The 18,069-nt window shown below is 41.4% G+C and overlaps 1 protein-coding gene across 2 annotated transcripts; it reads right to left on the bottom strand.

Annotated features, from left to right (window-relative positions):
- Window positions 1–7,082: 7,082 nt before the first annotated feature.
- acod1 (aconitate decarboxylase 1) lies at window positions 7,083–12,886 on the bottom strand. 2 transcript variants are annotated; one of them, XM_010905687.3, is made up of 5 exons: window positions 12,847–12,886; window positions 12,450–12,611; window positions 9,884–9,973; window positions 9,204–9,403; window positions 7,083–8,876 (listed from the first exon to the last, which is right to left on the bottom strand). In XM_010905687.3, the coding sequence occupies exons 1-5, from the start codon at window positions 12,856–12,858 to the stop codon at window positions 7,904–7,906; spliced, it is 1,437 nt and encodes a 478-aa protein (XP_010903989.1). In that variant the 5' UTR covers window positions 12,859–12,886; the 3' UTR covers window positions 7,083–7,903. The 2 variants fall into 2 exon arrangements, with proteins under 2 accessions (XP_010903989.1, XP_010903988.1); XM_010905686.3 differs by having other exon boundaries at window positions 12,835–12,874.
- Between the last annotated feature and the right edge of the window lie 5,183 nt (window positions 12,887–18,069).

Here is an 18,069-nt window from a genome sequence, read left to right as displayed (position 1 = left end):
CCGTGGTACTCTGACCTGTGGTATGTGGAGTCCTTCAGGATTCTCATCTTGTCTCGCTGCCGATGATTCATCTAGGAATGGTGTGAGAAGCCAAGTGATCTGACCCTGGCATTGCTCTGCCATGTGAGTGGTCAGGAAGATTTGGAACAGATTCGACCAGTCTGGTTGAAGAAATCCTTCTTGAACATGTTACTGGTACTCACACACTCAGTTCTCTGTGTCCAGTCAGTGATGTAATGTATTATCAGAAAAGGGGTTGTGATGTCCCGATCTGTTGAAAGTATAACTGCAAAACAACGATTAGTGTGGTTCAAAAGTCCATTGGACTTTCATCCACTGAGTATTGTTCCGTCAACTCCCAACAATGAAGAAAATAGATCAGTCCTGAAAACATGTGGTTCTCAGAAGTTCCATTATCAGAGGGAAGCATACACCCTATTCAGACAAGTTTCCATAAAAGTCTATGTTAAAGTTCCTTTCCCATCCAGAACTGGCTTTGTTGATGTTTCATTCAATGTGCTATTTTTAGCACCTGGCAGTAGAATGAGATTCCGCTGTCTGATCAGACTTGACATTGCTTAACCAAATCAAAAATGGTTACAACTATGCTATACCACAATTAACATTTTAGACCTTACATCAAACAAAACAATTTCCAAATAAAAAAAATTATAACAAATCCTAAGAATGGAAAATGTAAAACATAACAGATGCCAATGCTCTGTTATAACTATGCAAACAGAAAAAATCGTTTTTTAATTTAACTCTTCATACATTTTGATTTGCTTTGAGCCCTAAGCTCAACTCTTTCCAATCATAATAAATTATCATATCATACATCCCCCCTGCTTTCACTTCATTTAGTCAATGGAAAGTGACACCATGAGTGAAAGCAGAAAAATGACAAATACGGTCACAGGAGGCGCCATCCTGAACCCGCACTGGCCATCATTACAGGACAGAAAAATAGAGCACAGATGCCCTAGATGAAAAATAGAGAATTAGTAATAGGGATGGATCTGGAATCCATTCGAGGTGTGGGATACTGTATATTCATAACAAAAAAATCTAAATGAACATGTTAAAAGAAAACACAATTAAAGACATCAAATGTGTAACATGGTCACTTGTGTGAAGGAATTATAAACCATATAACCCATTGACAAATGTATTTTAAAGCTAAACAGCTTTCAATTTTGATTACACTTCAGAATCTTTTCTCAGGTCAATGAAATTAGCTATCATGTATTTATAAACTCCAGTAATTTGGTGGGACATACCTCACAAATTAAACAAATTGCCCTCTAGGGGAATGTCTGTTTAACTATTATTGGGAAAAAACAGCCCATATTGCAGTGTTCTACCTGCTCCAAACACCAGGGCGATTGTATTAGCACATCTACAGCACACAAATGTATCATGTTTTAAAGGTTATGGGCCAACTACCTTATGAGAAACACAAACATAACATCTTGATTAACTTCCTAAATTTTAGGGAAATTTTCCAAAGCTGTTTCATTTTGTAATTTTGTTCTTAAACAGTGTCGGTCAGCCAAACACTAAATTAACTTTAATGCACATATTTCTTTTATTTTTTTTGAACAATGTGTTTATTGTTTTGATAATATAAGAGAAGTAACAGAATTTTTTTTCCCCATTTTGTCTGTCATTTCCCACCCCAACAAGAGAACACATCACTCTCTTCTCCTATATAGAAATACTCAAAAGTCTCAGAAGAGAATCAATCTAAATACAAAACGGAAATTGCAAGGTACCCAAAAACCAAATATACATTCGGTACTTTACACATAAACGTTACAGAAAACAAAAAAAAAACAAACATACACTAATACACATTTGCACCTCCTGTAAGAAATGACCAATATTATTGTTGTTAATGGAGTAATTCCATAATGTAGGCTTCCATATTTCTTCATGAACATCCAATTTGTTTTTAATAAAATGTTATTTTTTCCAGGGCCATACACTGTGCCATGGCGTTAATCCAAGCTCCAATAACTGTTGGATCAGACCTTTTCCAGCTAAGAGCTATCATTCTTTTAGCTTGCTGAGAATTTAGTTTAAGATTCTTTGAAAATAAATGCAGCAAAATCATTTTTGCATCTAGTGGAATATTCAAGGATGAAATTATCTTTGTAATCTTAATCACTTCCACCCAAAAGTCTCTAATAATGTTGCACTCCCAAACACAATGCACAAATGATCCTAGAGCCTCTCTGCATTTAAAGCGTGTATCAGGGATATTTTTATTAAACCTATTAAGTTTGACAGGAGTTATGTAAGTCTGCATCAACCAGTTATATTGAAATAGTCTTAAGCTAACTTTACCTAACTGTTTCTGAGTTTTTACAGACTTGTCTCCATTCATCCTCAGATATATCCTCACTCAATCCCACCTTCCATAATTCCAGTTTCGAGGTTGTTGATTCAGTAGCCCCTGATGCAGGCCAATTGTAAAAAAATTATATTAATCCTTTCTTATTGCAGTTCTTGGAAATTAATTCCTCCAAAGAAGAAAGTTCTAGCAAGTTTAATGATTGATTCTGCAAAGAAAGAACAAAGCTCCTTATCTGTAAGTATTTAAAGAAGTGTTTTCTTGGAATATTATGAACTGCCACCTTAACGTGGTGGAGGGGTTTGAGTACCCGAGTGACCCTAGGAGCTATGTTATCTGGGGCTATATGCCCCTGGTAGGGTCTCCCAAGGCAAACAGGTCCTTGGCGACGGGTCAGACTAAGAGTGGTTCAAAACCCCTTTATGATGAGAACAATTTTGAGGTCAGTGACGTCGCCCAGTATGGCGCAGCCGGGGCCCCACCCTGGAGCCAAGCCCGGTTTCATCTAGGAATGGTGGCCGGGCCTTTCCCCATGGGGCCCGGCCGGGCTCAGCCCAAAGGAGCGACGTGGGGCCGCCTTCTCGTGGGCTCACCACCCACAGGAGGGACCATAAGGGGCCGGTGCGGAGAGGATCGGGCGGCAGTCGAAGGTGGGGGCCTAGACAACCCGATCCCTGGACACGGAAACTAGCTCTAGGGACGTGGAATGTCACCTCGCTGGCGGGGAAGGAGCCTGAGATTGTGCGTGAGGTTGAGAGGTTCCGACTAGAGGTAGTCGGGATCACCTCTACGCACGGCTTGGGCTCTGGAACCACACTCCTTGAGAGAGGATGTACTCTTCACCACGTGAGAGGCGATGGGCTGGTGTGGGTTTGCTTATAGCTCCCCAGCTCTGCCGCCATGTGTTGGAGTTTACCCCGGTGAACGTGAGGGTCGTTTCCCTGCGCCTACAGGTCGGGGATAGGTCTCTCACTGTTGTTTGTGCCTACGGGCCAAACGGCAGTGCAGAGTACCCAACCTTCTTGGAGTGTCTGGGAGGGGTGCTGGAAAGTTCTCCGACTGGGGACTCTATCGTTCTACTGGGGGACTTCAACGCCCACGTGGGCAACGACAGTGACACCTGGAGGGGCGTGATTGGGAGGAACGGCCCCCCTGATCTGAACCCGAGCGGTGTTCAGTTATTGGACTTCTGTGCTAGTCACAGTTTGTCCATAACGAACACCATGTTCAAGCATAAGGGTGTCCATCAGTGCACGTGGCACCAGGACACCCTAGGCCGCAGGTCGATGATCAACTTTGTTGTCGTCTCATCTGACCTGCGGCCGTATTTCTTGGACTCTCGGGTGAAGAGAGGGGCGGAGCTGTCAACTGATCACCACCTGGTGGTGAGTTGGATCCGATGGCGGGGAAGGAAGCTGGACAGACTCTGCAGGCCCAAGCGTACTGTAAGGGTCTGCTGGGAACATCTGGCCGAGTCTCCTGTCAGAGAGATCTTTAACTCCCACCTCCGGCAAAGCTTCGACTGGATCCCAAGGGAGGCTGGAGATATTGAGTCCGAGTGGACCATGTTCTCCACCGCCATTGTCGAAGCGGCCGCTCCGAGCTGTGGCTGTAAGGTCTCCGGTGCCTGTCGAGGCGGCAATCCTTGAACCCGGTGGTGGACACTGGAAGTAAGGGATGCCGTCAAGCTGAAGAAGGAGTCCTATCAGGCCTGGTTGGCTTGTGGGACTCCTGAGGCAGCTGGCGGGTACCGGCAGGCCAAGCGGACTACAGCCCAGGTGGTTGTAGAGGCAAAAACACGGGCCTGGGAGGAGTTCGGTGAGGCCATGGAGAAGGACTATCGGCTGGCCTTGAAGAAATTCTGGCAAACCGTCCGGCACCTCAGGAGAGGGACACAGTGCCCTACCAATGCTGTTTACAGTAGAGGTGGGCATCTGTTGACCTCAACTGGGGATGTCGTCGGGCGGTGGAAGGAGTACTTCGAGGATCTCCTCAATCCCGCCGTCACGTCTTCCATAGAGGAAGCAGAGGATGAGTGCTCAGAGGTGGACTCGTCCATCACCTGGGCTGAAGTTACAGAGGTAGTCAAGAAACTCCTCGGTGGCAAGGCACCGGGGGTGGATGAGATCCGCCCTGAGTACCTCAAGTCTCTGGATGTTGTGGGGCTCTCTTGGTTGACACACCTGTGCAACATCGCGTGGCGGTCGGGGACAGTGCCTCTGGGATGGCAGACCAGGGTGGTGGTCCCTCTTTTTAAGAAGGGGGACCGGAGGGTGTGTTCCAACTATAGGGGGATTACACTTCTCACCCTCCCCGGGAAATTCTATGCCAGGGTTCTGGAGAGGAGAATATGGCCGATAGTAGAACCTCGGATTCAGGAGGAACAGTGTGGTTTTCGTCCGGGCCGTGGAACACTGGACCAGCTCTTACCCTCTACGGGGTGTTGGAGGGTTCATGGGCGTTTGCCAAACCAATCCACATGTGTTTTGTGGATTTGGAGAAGGCATTCGACTGTGTCCTTAGCGGCATCCTGTGGAGGGTGCTTGGGGAATATGGGGTCCTGGGTCCTTTGCTAAGAGCTGTCAGGTCCCTGTATGACCGAAGCAGGAGCTTGGTCCGCATTGCCAGCAGTAACTCAGACTTGTTCCCAGTGCACGTTGGACTCCGGCAGGGCTGCCCTTTGTTGCCGGTTCTGTTCGTAATTTTTATGGACAGAATTTCTAGGTGCAGCCAGGGGCCGGAGGGTGTCAGGTTTGGGGACCACACGATTTCGTCTCTGCTCTTTGTGGATGATGTTGTCGTGTTGGCCCCTTCAAACCAGGACCTTCAGCATGCACTGGGATGGTTTGCAGCCGAGTGTGAAGCAGTGGGGATGAGAATCAGTACCTCCAAATCCGAGGCCATGGTCCCCAATCGGAAAAGGGTGGCTTGCCCACTTCAGGTTGGTGGAGAGTGCCTGCCTCAAGTGGAGGAGTTTAAGTATCTAGGGGTCTTGTTCACGAGTGCTTTTACAGTAATGCAGTCAATGTATCGGTCTGTCGTGGTGAAGAAAGAGCTGAGCTGCAAGGCGAAGCTCTCGATTTACCAGTCAATCTACGTTCCTACTCTCACCTATGGTCAACAGCTTTGGGTCATGACCGAAAGGACAAGATCCTGGATACAGGTGGCCGAAATGAGCTTTCTCTGCAGGGTGGCTGGGCGATCCCTTAGAGATGGGGTGAGAAACTCGGTCTCCCGGGAGGAGCTCAGAGTAGAGCCGCTGCTTCTCCACATCGAGAGGGGTCAGCTGAGGTGGCTTGGGCATCTGTTTCGGATGCCTCCGGAACGCCTTCCTGGGAAGGTGTTCCGGTCCCGTCCCACCGGGAAGAGACCCCGGGGAAGACCTAGGACACGCTGGAGGGACTATGTCTCCCGGCTGGCCTGGGAACGCCTCGGTGTCCCCCCGGAAGAGCTAGAGGAAGTGTCTGGGGAGAGGGAAGTCTGGGCATCCCTGCTTAGACTGCTGCCCCCGCGACCCGGCCCCGGATAAGCGGAAGAAGATGGATGGATGGATATTATAACAACCAAAATAGACAACAATAATATTGACTGTGAATAATTATAGACCGAGGAGAACTAAAAGTAAACACACAAGGGTAAACGCCCACAAATGCAACAAAAAAAAAGTTTAAATATGTACCATGTTAATGTAAAGAATAGATGCATTACTTTGGTTGCTATTTGGGAGGACATTGTAGTGTGCATTAGCTGCTCAAGTGGACATGGACAACAGGACAGTTTCAAAACTAATGTTTTTTTTTTTACAATGCATTGTATATCAGAAGGGCGGCCAGTGGCTTGTGGGGTAGCAGGGGTTGGAGTACTACCTTTGTCTAATTTTGAGCCAGGAAAAACCCTATGAAGACAAAAATCTAAGTGTCCAGACTAGTTAAAATAATTAGCAACATTGATTTGGAAAAGCACTTTGTCTGTACCTTAGAACAGTTTATTTTTCAATGCTATGTGCATTAGGGCCTAATTATTTTCTAAAAGTATTTTATACACGGATATACCCAGACACATCCAATTTATTTTGTTGTGCTGCAATGGACTAGGGAAGCGGTTAGTGTGCTCTGGTCAGGTTGTATAACCATAGAGAATGCAAGAAGACACACAATTTTAAGTTTTCTGTTATGGAGTCTAGGTTCATTTGTGTCAAAAACTGAGACTTGCAAGATATTAGGACATTGAGGATATTTCCGTAGAAATGTATAGAGGCTTGTAGTGGCAAAAGGTTTGACCCTCTTCAGTCTGAATCCATTTGTATAGTATTAACATTTGCATAATATAAAGAAAATTATAATCGCTGGAATCAGTTTATTTTTTATTTTGTAGATAATATCTAGGCATCCTTGTGAAGCGTTTCACCTCGTAGTGTGCATTTCTATATAATTTCTTCTAACGAAGAAATTGGTGTCAACACCAGTCCGGATTACAAGTACATCACTATTTATGATCTATAGCACTGTATTATGTTGTTTGTATTATAAATATGATAATAAAATGTTCTTCTGTCAACATACTATGGGGATTTTCTTTGGTTTTTGGAAAACATTTGGATATTTTACTGATTTTGTAAGTAAAGTTTCATACAAACTGTGCTACCGGTCCTCTGCTGCTAATGTAATGGCTATTTGGTGTACTTACAAGCCAGGGGTTGCAGGCTGTATTGCAGGGGCTTCATATCAAAAGTGTGGAAATAGAGGCCCAGAAGTCTGTTTTTATGTGTTTTTATTGTAGCTGAGGGGGTTGTGATCACTAGGGTATACAATACTTCATGATACCTGGTACAGAAATGAATATAGGACCCAAAATGTCCTAGTAGTAAAATCCATGAAATCCATTCAATATACATAGAATATACATCTTTTGTATGTACCATTCATAAACATAATACACCCATTGTACATATAATATTCAATACTTCCACTCATATTGTTCATATTCCCCATCCTACTATTTATTTTATTTTATTGCTGCTAGTTTACTTTATGTATATTATTGCTATATTTTTACTTACTACTATTCTTACTACTATGTCGTGTGCCATGTCACAAGAATTTCATTGTAGAGGATGACTATGTTATTCGGTGCATTTCATAAATAAACTTTGAACATGGCCATCAAAATCATCCTCTATTTTAATGTATTCAAATGGACTTGACTTCCAAATTAACTATGTCTATGGTAGTCATCAGATAGGATCAGCCAATAAGTATTATGTTTTTATTTTATTTTTATTAATACACAGAAATCAAACCATAAAAGTCCTACCCAGCTGACTGCATCAAAATGGCAATTGTTTTTATTGGCAATGTCCTTGTTAAAACAACCTTTCAGCCACTACAAAAATCTGTACATTTCAATGGAAATATTGATATCTCCTAAAGTCTTACAAGTCTCAATTTTGGACAAGACTGAATTTATGCTTAAAATCATCCTATTTATACATTATTGTTGTCAATTGTGACGCTATGTATTTGTGTCTTTTCAGACAAAGCATACGTTTTAGTTCAACGCTGGAATTTTGGTTAGACATGCTTCTCTGTAGAAACAGGTTGTTGGAATGGTCATCTGAAGGTATGATCCCAACGCTATACAGTCTGGACTCTTTTCTAAATTTGTTATAATGTCCAAAACCCCCTCAAATCCTTCTTGGGTTAACACAGTGGAGGCATTAGCCTCAAATTTTCCCACTAAATCCTCCTGACTCAACGGCTTTCTCCAGTGGCCATAGAAAGTATTACACTTGGCTGTGATCTTCTCACCATTCTCCATCTCTACTTTCACCGCGCAGTACATCTTGTCAAAGCTTGGGTGGTTGTCTTCAGGGTTCTCAACTCTGACCTTAGTTAGAAGGTCCCTCAGAGCTGGCCTGTCAATCTGAAGCATGCTAAAGGAGCCCACGGACACCTCGTTGTCTAGCAGGGCTGTGCAGGCACTGAACTGGAATGAATGCCTGGCCTGGTGCTCAGTGGCTGGGAAGGGGCAGTCGATGTACCTGGATGGAGGCACTTGGAGCACCACCTTACGGACCTGACCAAGGTCAAGGACTCCAGAGGCTCTGAGTTTTGCCCGGACTGCCAAGGCAGCATCCACCACCCAGTGCATTCCCAGATGGGCTGGGAAGCGCTTGATGGCCACATCCTGGTCCTCCAGAACCCATTGAAATCCACTACCAGGATGAGGGAACTCTGAGGGCCTATAGTCTGAGTAGAATACCCCTAATCCAGACTCATGATCCAGGATGGTTTCGTTCCCCTTCAGACCAAGACGGGCTAGTTGGGCAGCCTCCAGGCCTCTGCAGGCGGCATTGCCAATATGGAGGGGTTTTGTCTGGGTAGATGCATTGGCCATGGGGGCCCCCGCGGAGGAGGCTGCAATAGCCAGGGAATGGACACATTCGGCCGGGGAGAGGCCTAGGAGCTTAGCTGAGGCTGCTGCACTTCCCATTACTCCCACTACAGCAGGAGGGTGGAACCTAGGGGAGAAGAAAAGGGTTGGAAGAAAATATCAGACCCTGAAGCTGATTTTTATTTCAGTTGATCAGTTAATTCATGTGAAATACAATTTAGGAATACATTTCTTTATGTCACAAAAAAAACTCTGATCCTCTTTGTATAATATTAAACCTGATCCCCCATTTTCTTTTAAATGTACAGTATTACTGTATTTATATAATTCAATTGCCTAATCAAATATATTTGACTTTATTGTATTATGACATTGTGCCCAGTACAAAATAAATTACAAACATAATTATTACATGCCCACATCCCCAAATTAATCTTGGAAGTTTCATTTAAACCTTCTAGGTATGTTTTGGGCCTCCTTGGAGAACCTCATGAGTCGGCCCTGAACTTCAGTGCCCACACTGAAGGCCAACAGCAGGTCCAGGCCAGAGGGCTGGGTGGGCAGAGTCTCTGCCAGGGCCAGTAGGGCAGGGAGCACTGCACCCGAAGGGTGGGTTGCAGGGTGCCACGTATCATCAAAGTCCATAGAATGCACCTGAGGTTCATTAAGATATAAATAGAATGAAGTTCTACATGACGTAATTCTGATGCCTACTAAATGCATTTGTTTCTAACCATTGCAACCACCTTAAAGTGGTAAACAAAACGTTCAAATGTTTCATTATAAAATTGCTACTGTGACACTATGTATCTGAACCACAACCCAGTTGAAGTATAATACTTTTTTTCTCCCAAATTCCTGATGTCCAAAGTATGGCCTAAGTACAATAACTCCACAACAGGTTTGCAAGAGCTGAATTTGGACAGCTCCTGAGGCACATTTAGCAAATCTGTTCTGAATCACATAACACTGATCGATGAAACAGAAAGTATTAGACAAAATCTTTTTATTTACCATAGAGAAATATAAGTAAAAAGAGTTTTGAAAATAATAATGCAATTTAAAGGCACATTGTATAAGTAATCCCTTGATAAATGTACAGTATGGGGGTGTACAGATTGTGAGATATCTTACCGCTACACCATTAACAAAAGCAGCATACTGGGGGGAAAGTGTCAGCCCTGATCCTCCCCACACATTGCTTCGCTCCACTGATTTGAACCCCTATGAATAAACATCATAAACACTTTCATCAAGTCAGAAGGATCCACTGCCATCCTCCCTTTGGTCAGGCATATATATATATATTATTTACCCCTCTTGAAATTGTAAATTTTTTGTGTTACAAAATGAAATAGAAAAATATTTTCGTTTTTGCCACTGATCATCACAAAAGTAAAATGCCTAAATGAATGAGAAGTACAGAGTGGACAATAACAAGAATTCACCCCCCCCATGACACACCTCAATGAGCTGTGGTGCACACAAAATCTTTAGAAGTCACATAATTACTTGAATAGGGTCCACCTGCTTGCAATGACGTTGTTTCACATGATATCAGGTTAAATGAAGACAAAGGAACATTTAAAGCAAATCCGAAATAAGCTGCTTCTTATGCACAAATCAGAGGTAGCATATACAAATATTTCCAAGGCATTTTGTTGTACTGAACTTGTACTTTTTCAATGACAATAAGGTTGAATCTAAAACTTTTGAGATGGACTTACTATTTTACAACCATTTAAAGTTTGGACAAACCTTCTCATTCAATGCGTTTCCTTTTTTTTCATGACTATTTACATTGTAGATTCTCACTGAAGGCAAACTATGAATGAACACATGTGGAATTATGTACTTAACAAAAAAGTGTGAAATAACTGAAAACATGTCTTATATTCTAGTTTCTTCAAAGTAGCCACCCTTTGCTCTGATTACTGCTTTGCACACTCTTGGCATTCTCTTGATGAGCTTCAAGAGGTAGTCACCTGAAATGGTTTTCCAACAGTCTTGAAGGAGTTCCCAGAGATGCTTAGCACTTGTTGGCCCTTTTGCCTTCATTCTGCGGTCCAGCTCACCCCAAACCATCTCGATTGGGTTCAGGTCTGGTGACTGTGGAGGCCTGGTCATCTGGCGCGGCACTCCATCACTCTCCTTCTTGGTCAAATAGCCCTTACACAGTCTGGAGGTGTGTTTGGGGTCATTGTCCTGTTGAAAAATAAAGGATGGTCCAACTAAAAGCAAACCGGATGGGATGGCATGTCGCTGCAGGATGCTGTGGTAGCCATGCTGGTTCAGTATGCCTTCAATTTTGAATAAATCCCCAACAGTGTCACCAGCAAAGCACCCCCACACCATCACACCTCCTCCATGCTTCACGGTGGGAACCAGGCATGTAGAATCCATCCGTTCACCTTTTCTACGGCGGTTGCAACCAAAGATCTCAAATTTGGACTCATCAGACCAAAGCACAGATTTCCACTGGTCTGTCCATTCCTTGTGTTTCTTGGCCCAAACAAATCTCCTCTTAACAGTTGTTCTAGAGATGTGTCTGCTGCTAGAACTCTGTGTGGCATTCACATGGTCTCTAATCTGAGCTGCTGTTAACCTGCGATTTCTGAGGCTGGTGATTCGGATGAACTTATCCTCAGCAGCAGAGGTGACTCTTGGTCTTCCTTTCCTGGGTCCTCATGGGAGCCAGTTTCGTTGTAACGCTTGATAGTTTTTGCAACTGCAAAGTTCTCACAATTTTCCGGACTGACTGACCTTCATTTGTTAAAGTAAGGATGGCCACTCGTTTCTCTTTACTTAGCTGATTGGTTCTTGCCATAATATGAATTCTAACAGTTGTCCAATAGGGCTGTCGGCTGTGTATCAACCTGACTTCTGCACAACAGTCCCAACCCCATTAATAATGCAAAAAATTCAACTAATTAACCCTGACAAGGCACACCTGTGAAGTGAAAACCATTTCAGGTGACTATCTCATGAAGCTCATTGAGAGAACACCAAGGTTTTGCAGTGCTATCAAAAAAGCAAACAGTGGCTACTTTGAGGAATCTAAAATATAAGACATGTTTTCAGTTATTTCACACTTTATTGTTAAGTACATAATTCCATATGTGTACATTCATAATTTTGATGCCTTCAGTGAGAATCTACAATGTAAATAGTCATGAAAATAAAGAAAATGCATTAAATGAGAAGGTGTGTCCACACTTTTGGCCTGTACTGTAAATATTGTATCCCCAGGGGTATTTTCCATAACTAGTGCCAAACACAACTGGAGGGGTTATAGCATGGTATATATGGATTGGTTTGTACTTGATACAAGGGTTTGCTTGTGAAGTCTGCCTATTAGTTTGTTTGCTGTGTTAAATGTTTTTTTTGTTCTGCTATATAAAATCTATGATATATTCATATTTATTATACATATTAAAGTGGTTTATCATGTATATTGTGTTTAAAAAAAAAAAAAAAAGTTAAATAGAAAGAATAAACACATGCCATAGCTAAAATATATTGTTTAAAATGTTCAGTTTCAATTAAAAACACACTTTAAATACTATATTAAAACTATAACAATACTGTTCTCTATGTGCTGAGATATTGAAGTTGGCATATTAAAAGTTGGTTGTCTGAAACGGAGCCCTCTCTATTCTGCCTGTTCTTTTATGAAGTATATTACTGTAGTACAGTTTACCTGGCTGTACTTGAGAGCCTTGCTGAAGACTGCTGTATTTGTCCCTAGCAGCCCCACTCCCAGTGTGTCCAGAATCATCCTCTTACTCCTGTGAATTACTGTATCTGTCAGGTGAGCCACGTTGAGGTTGGAGATGGCTGCACCAAAACTCTCCGTCACTCGCTGGAAAAGACAGAGATTTCACATTTCATTGTTATCCACACAGCAGTAAATCCCAAGTTTTCATTTTAGATATATCAGTATAGAGTAGCTACAGAACCCAGAAGTCTAATTTATTTGTTATTTACATAATAGAATAGCATTCACTATGTGCAAATAAGTATTTGACATGTACTATACTGAACTGTGTCACAAAGTATTGTGAAAATCAAAGTTAAACACTAACTTGATGTAATACCTTGCGGAGCATTGTGCTGTGTCCACGATCTTGTGTTGCCTTGTTGTGTACATGACAAGAGATCTCCCTTTATACCATACGGGAAGGCCTTTCTCAATGCCGGTTTACCAACTTTCCAGAATGGCTGAACAACTACATGCTGAGTGAGAAGTGGGAACTTTCACAATGACTAAACCAGTCGGTGAAGAGTTTTACTTCAAGTTTTTTTTCATTATTGTTTATTTTAATACATTTTATAATTGATCTTTATTTGGACAACATATTCACCTGTGGCATAAGCAGTGGCATAAAGCATTAAACAATCACAAAAATGTTCTTAACAGTTGTAACAGGGATCATCCCTTGTGGTGCCAATACAGAGTAGTTTTGACTGGAATAAGTAGCAGTTTTTCCTGTGAAATCGAATTTGTTTGAATGATTGAATTCTCACAAATTACTGAAATACAAATTGTCCATTTGTTTTGGTTGAAATTTAATTCTGAAACCCTGACACTCAAAATGTATTATTATATGTACTGTATGTTAGAAAATATTTATAAGAAAATAAGGAAATCTGTTGCTTGCATAAGTGTTCAACCAATGTTGTGGAAGTTTCCAGTTTAAACAGATGAACACAGTTATCGTTACCAGCAGGGGTTAAATTGGGATTTGGGAATTGGGGGGGGGGGGGGGGGTCCTACTTTCTACTTTCCATTTGTATCTAATGTGTTACATTGCTGGCCAGTGGAAGGGAACTCAGTTCCCCCAAGGTGTCATTTCTACCATATGTGCAGGATCTCAACTTAACGTGCAGGAGCTCCCACCCAGTTTAACACCTAGTTAAAAGGACACCATTAGCTTCCACCTGTGATCTATTTGCTGTCACATTTTCCAGAAAAAATAAAAAAGATTAAATACAAATGCAATGATTAGGTAAAGGGTACAAATAGTGTCCAAGTGTTTGGATATCCCAGTGAGCACAGCTGGAAGTGGGAACCGCATCACACCACCCAGGCTCTGTCAACAAAGCGCTGTCCCTCAAAACACAGCATTCAAACATGAAGGAGATGTTAGAGAAGCCACAGAGAAGGCAATGATCATTTTGTAGTACCTACAGATTTTAGTGGCTAGGAGTTGAGTAATGGGGTACAATCAGTTATAAAAAGAGCTTAGTATAAAACTGGCCTTTATGGAGGGTGGCAAAAAAGTGAGTGAGCCAGCTGCAATCTGGGAAAATGCTTTCTGGTCAGGGCTTTTAGGCCAAAACTTACAGTGCTATGCGTGGCGAATTGTTAAATACTTTCCACAGTGTTTCATAACTTCGTTTTTTTTTAGCGTTTCAGTAAAATCAGACTGGAATTTGACTGACACATCCAGGGGATCTCCCCATTTGGTCTAATAAGGAAATGAAACAAAGCTACAATGTGAATTCAAACCATTTTTACTAAAGTCACTGCATAATCCCAGACACTACAGCTATCAAATTCAAATGTAATGTACACTGTATGTGAATGTGTACACTTGTTTTCAATATCTTTTCAGGACCAACATTCACCAAAATGTCAAAAAATGAAAACATTAAAAAAGTTAAAAAGTCCTGACTTTGCTAAATGTATTTGTGGGCATATGGGTCAGGGTTTGGTGTTAAGTAAAAATGTAGTGTTAAGAGTGAATGTTAGGGTTAAGCTCAGGAATAAAAGTTTATAAAAGGTAATTGAGCTTAGGGTTAGGTTGTGGTGAGGCTCTCTAAAAAGTTACTTAAACGCAGTGTGTGTACAGTATGTGTATTACTATACATATATTTATTGTTCTGTCATTATACTGTATTTATTATATATATTGACAGAACCCGAAGTCTTCGTTACTATAGCTATTTGATGCTTGAGGTAAAAAGGCTGCTGTAATTTAGACTTGCGGTAATGTTAGGGTTAGAATTGTCTGTTTTGATGTTGATTTGTTTTTCTGTGTATCAAACACCAGACACTGTTACTGTGGCCAGGGGGAAGTGCTGATCTTGGAAGTGCCCATTGACATGAAGCACTACATGGAGCAGACCTTTGCTGACAATTTTCTAAACCATCAGCAATTCATGCCTGAACAGTGAGTATTGATGCAAACTTATAGTTCTAGTACTTGAAAGTCATCTCTAAAGCAACTAGCAAGTTACTGCTCTGCTTCAGAGGTCATGGGCATCATGGAGTTATGAAGAAAGAGGTGCTTCTTGTATTCATATGTTGTCCATTACCCTAGACTACAAATACTTGAAATCCTATCAACTTTTTATTGGATTCTTTTATGGATTCAAGTAAAATAAAATATGCATGCATGTGCATTCTGTGTTGGTAATTCCATCGATGGGAACTGTTTTAGGAGTTAGCAAAATTGTCTTGACATAATTAGCAGTTTATTTGGAAGTAGAAAGATGTGTCAAAAGCTTACAGAATAGATCTGTGAGGAATTTCTGAGAAAAATACATGAACAGTAAGTATTTATTACAGTTAAGAGGGTTGTGGTAAGATAGTACTTATTAATTCTCTAAAGACAACATTTGTTCCACATCCTTCCTGCCCCCTGTTGTGTCTTCCTCTATCCTGTCCTAAAACTCATTGACCTGCACCTACCCCAATGACAGAAGGTTTACGTTTACCTCAACATAAAAATGTTTGTTTCCCACAATTACAGCACAACCAAAGAACAAAGGACAGATACCCTTATTGGTTTAGGCCGATTAACAGATAGTCAGAATACCTAATGATCCACTGATATTATTCAGACGTCACAAACAAAGACCAAAGTTACATACCAGGTAATAGAAAAGTAGACATTTCTAAAATGTACATTTGTTCAAGAATTTCCAAAGCAATCCATCCTCTTGATATGAAAGCAACCCTCTGTATCAATCCTTAGACAGTTTACTTATTAGGATCTAGACTGCAACAAAACTGTACTCTTTAACACTAGAACATTTGAGTTTGTAATTAAAATAACAAGGCCATTTTGAAAACTACACCCTCCTCCTTCCATGACTTTTCCTAAATAGGCTTATATTACATTGTTCCGTTGTCAGTACTCTAAACAGACAAACAGAAAACTATTTAGAGACTATTTACCTGTTTCTTTTACCATTTTCCAACTTCATCCGCCAACAGCCCATGCCATTTAGCGTTGTTACCCAAATGGTACCCAGGCTCTAATCATCCCTCACTGAATGCCTGACGTTAATGGATGAATGCGCGCTACTCCCAGATGAATGATCAGACCTTAGTTGAATTTGAATAACTTAAAAATGAAATACATGAAATACAAGCCTTAATTAGGCTATTATTAAAACATAATACAAACAATATTATCACACGATATCCTTATCACACGTTAACATTTTTCAAAAGGAGATTCAGCTAATTGTGTAGGCTAATTCATCAAATGTAAATCTAATATGTAAATCTACAAATGTATTATGCTAAAAAAAAATCACTAAACGAAATACCAAAGATATTATTTAGCAGTCACCAGTCACCCATTCAACAACGTTATAACAATTTACTGTTTTTATTTTAGGAGAAAAAGAGAAACTAAATCACACATACATCCGATTGTCTCTCTCAGAATTTTCTCTGCTTATTTTACTGAAGATTAAGATCTTACAAATATATTAGGCTACATAATTATTCACTAAACGAAATACCAAGGATATTGCTTAGCAGTCACCACTGACCGATTCAACGAAGGTAATACAATGTACTGTTTTTATTTTAGGAGAAAAAGAGAAACTAAATTGCACACACATCATATTGTCTCTCTGATTTTTCTCTGCTTATTTTACTGAGGATTAAGAAATTGCTTTAATGTTGTTTATATTATTTTTCAGTTGTTACACATGTCTACATCGGGAAACTAGTCTAATCGAATCTAATGTATAGCAATGGAATAGTAATGACGTCAATGGATGAATTGGTGATAACCCTCTCATCAACCCAGACACACCTATGCATGTGACAGAAGTGTGATGATGAGGGTAGAAAATGTATATAATCTGATCTAGGTGAGCAAGTCAGACACAATTTACAGCGTTTAATTCACAATTGCAAACCGAAACCAATGATTTGACGCCCTGACTGCATTGCAGATGCTGCAAGATTTCGATGAGATGGAGTCAGATGGAGGATCAGAAATATACGACGAGTAGGATGCCAGGTCTTCATCTGATTCATATATTGAACCGCCAATGCCTGAGCCTCCTTGCAAAAAAAACCCTGAAACGAACGAAACAAACCAACGGCGACCCCAAATGCCACTTTTTTCTCAAAGATTACTTCCTATAATTTATTATCTATGAATATAGCATGTTCCTAAATTGCATATCATTTGTGTTAGAATTTTATTTTATGTTCATTGGTCCCAGCCTTGCTGCTTCAGACTGCATCTGCCGATTTGAGTTCGCAGTATTAGGCCATAGGCTAAGCGTGAATGTCGGGCTAGCCCCTCTCTCACAATGTACATTGTACGTGTGAAAATATTACTTTGCATGCACAGAATGTTAGTGTGATCAATGTAGATCAAATTAATTTGATGCCAAGTGGAGCTGACAGCTGGTAGCCCCACTACAGCGTAGGGTGACCACCCGTCCCACGTAGCACGTGCATGCACAGCGTTTTAAGCCCAATTCATGCGTCCTGCAAATTGAGACTGTGTCACGCATAATCAATGCTTGCTCAAAGAAAAAGTTGGTTGCTCTATATCCTCAAGCCCCAGGCAGCCAAACGAACATTACTTGACAGTTCAGCACGCTACTGTTGCCACACCCACCCCTCAGTTGAACTGCTGACTCGGTTGTTGTCAACTTTTTCATTGTTGTCATGACAGCGCACGCACGTGCATACCAGACACACTGGGAAGGAACTTTTAGATGCGCGCTTTCCAATTCGAAAAATGGAGAAAGAGACTGAGTCTGACTCTGAGGCACCGCCATCATCAATTAAAAAGAGAAGGTGTGGGTACAAGAAAGACTGGGAAAATGAATACTTGTGGCTGAAAGGTGTTGAGGGGGATACCAAGAGGGCTTTTTGTGACCTCTGCAAAACGTCTTTCTCAATCGGACATGGAGGGGAATAAAATGTCAAACGACACAGACTCACGGAGACTCACAAGAAACGTGTCCAACAGAAAAAGACATCCAAATCTATGGACGCTTTCCTCCGACCTAAAAACGACTTTCTAGCTGACAAAGTGACTGCTGCAGAGGTG

The sequence above is a fragment of the Esox lucius genome, chromosome 16 (genome assembly GCF_011004845.1).
Source record: "Esox lucius isolate fEsoLuc1 chromosome 16, fEsoLuc1.pri, whole genome shotgun sequence".
NCBI classification, from domain to species: Eukaryota; Metazoa; Chordata; class Actinopteri; order Esociformes; family Esocidae; genus Esox; species Esox lucius.
Note: the sequence above shows the minus strand (reverse complement) of the source record. Positions and strands in the feature narration are given on the sequence as shown.

Excerpts from the sequence above, each read along its gene's own strand:
- acod1 (XM_010905686.3), bottom strand. The coding sequence starts at position 12,858 with ATGCTCCGCAAGGTATTACATCAA. Across the intron at positions 9,974-12,449 it reads AGGCTCTCAAGTACAGCCAG|GGGTTCAAATCAGTGGAGCG; the intron begins GTAAACTGTACT and ends GTTTATTCATAG. Across the intron at positions 8,877-9,203 it reads GCCCAAAACATACCTAGAAG|GTTCCACCCTCCTGCTGTAG; the intron begins GTTTAAATGAAA and ends CTTCTCCCCTAG.